The sequence below is a fragment of the Vavraia culicis genome (genome assembly GCF_000192795.1).
Source record: "Vavraia culicis subsp. floridensis unplaced genomic scaffold supercont1.51, whole genome shotgun sequence".
NCBI classification, from domain to species: Eukaryota; Fungi; Microsporidia; family Pleistophoridae; genus Vavraia; species Vavraia culicis.
Window position 1 is genome coordinate 1 of NW_007360654.1, and position 1,803 is coordinate 1,803.

General features: G+C 34.8%; 1 protein-coding gene across 1 annotated transcript; it reads left to right on the plus strand.

Moving 5' to 3' along the window:
• VCUG_02249 (uncharacterized protein) lies at positions 1-1,582 on the plus strand (the record flags this gene model as incomplete). The annotated part of the gene is made up of 1 exon (XM_008077068.1): positions 1-1,582. A coding segment is annotated over one exon (1,582 nt), but the record flags the coding sequence as incomplete, so codon positions are not given.
• Between the last annotated feature and the right edge of the window lie 221 nt (positions 1,583-1,803).

Consider the following 1,803-nt stretch of genomic DNA (forward strand, 5'->3'; position numbering starts at 1 on the left):
TAGTTCCCCACAAAGTTTATCTGATGTCGATCTTGGTGATACAATGCAGAAATTTGATTTCATTACCGATTTATATATTCTGAACTTGACGCATCTACATGCACATCGGAACGGTGAATCTTGTAAAACAGTGCAAGACTTCATTAGTCTCGAAACGATTCCAAGATTACGTACACTTAAAGTGAAACATATGTTAGTTACGGATGAATTCTTAGAGAAAGTGAGTAACATGACACTAGAAAGTCTAAATTTTACTGGATGTGTTTTTCTCACTTTCAAGGATACTGTGCAACAATGGGAAGAAATTAAGGTAACTTTTGCAAAGTCTTATGAGACTATCTGCTTCGATAAGTGTCAGAGATGTGTGGAATACTGGTCATCTTATGCTCTATTTCCAAGGCACTGTATAGCGATCAGAATCAATCTAAATAACTGCGTAAAACTACGCAACCTGACGGTAAAAATGGGTAGATATATAAGTGTTATACTCAGTGACCAAATAATAGATGGTCCACGATATTTATCGTCAGATGAGATGAATTGTAAACTGCTGCTTTCGTCTTCTCAGTGTTATGGTGCTAGACTAGAATATTTAGTAATTAACATCAGGGATGTAGAGCTAGCTATTAAGTTTTTAAAGGAAATTAACCGAAGCAAACTTAAGCATTTAGTATTAATTTGTTATGAGATTAGATGTATTTGTGATGTTTGTGATATTTCAAATTTATTTAACCTAGATTTTGCCGCTCTTGAAGTTTTAGAAATTGATGCTGGCGGTAATGATTTGGAGTTGAGGGATAAGAGCACAATTGAAGTAAAAATGAAAAAGTTGGAAACACTGAGAATAAATTGCTGGTGTGTGGATGATCGACTAATCCAAATGATAACTGAGCTGGAAATGTTGAAACATCTTGAAATGCTTGTAAAAAGTTGGGATGTCAATTATGAACTTTTATGGAGACGACTGAGCAATTTAAAAGGACCAATAGAAAAACTCTTTGTTAGTTCTGATCAGACCATTAGTGAATTGGTAAGGTCGATAGAACCTTTGAACAAGCTAAAAGAATTTTACATAGACGGTAGATCCATATTTCCATTGTCTGATAGCCTCGCCAATCGAAATGATGATGAATTTCAACTTGCAAAAGTTGATCCGAACAAACAGAATTTGGTGAAGAGCAGGAATGTGGTGCATCTAAAACTCCACACTCTTCATATTGGCATAGATTCAGCTTATGAAGAATTAATCGAACTTATGTTGTGTCAAGATTCTGAAGCTTTCGCGGATATTAAGAAACTGGTGATATTTGAAGCACCAACAGATTCTTGGACAAGATTAGAAAGAATTCAGAAGTTATCAGAAATTTCGCCAGATCTGCTAAATAACTTGATCGAAAATATTTTTGAAACTTTCAACCAGCTTGATGTACTTGTATTCTGTTATAAGAGTTCTCGCATATCTGGAGAAAAGGCTCATATTCTCCGTAAGCTTTTTTCAGAGAAGTGTAGATCGTTTAAGGAGCGATGCGATTGGTCAGATAATTGCAATGAGGAACGAACCATTTTCGAGCTTCATAAGTAAAAATTAAGTTATTTTTCGATATTCTGGTGCTGATCATTTCTTTTTATGATTGTAATGATCTCAGGTCTCATTGTTCATGGTATTCAAGCAATCTACAACATATTAACGATATGAGCCAACAGCATGAATGATGCTATCAATCTAAACACAATGGATTGTGTCTCTTGCATATGATCAACGCCATTGCTGCAGAAAATTTGTTGATATGAACAATTAAGATC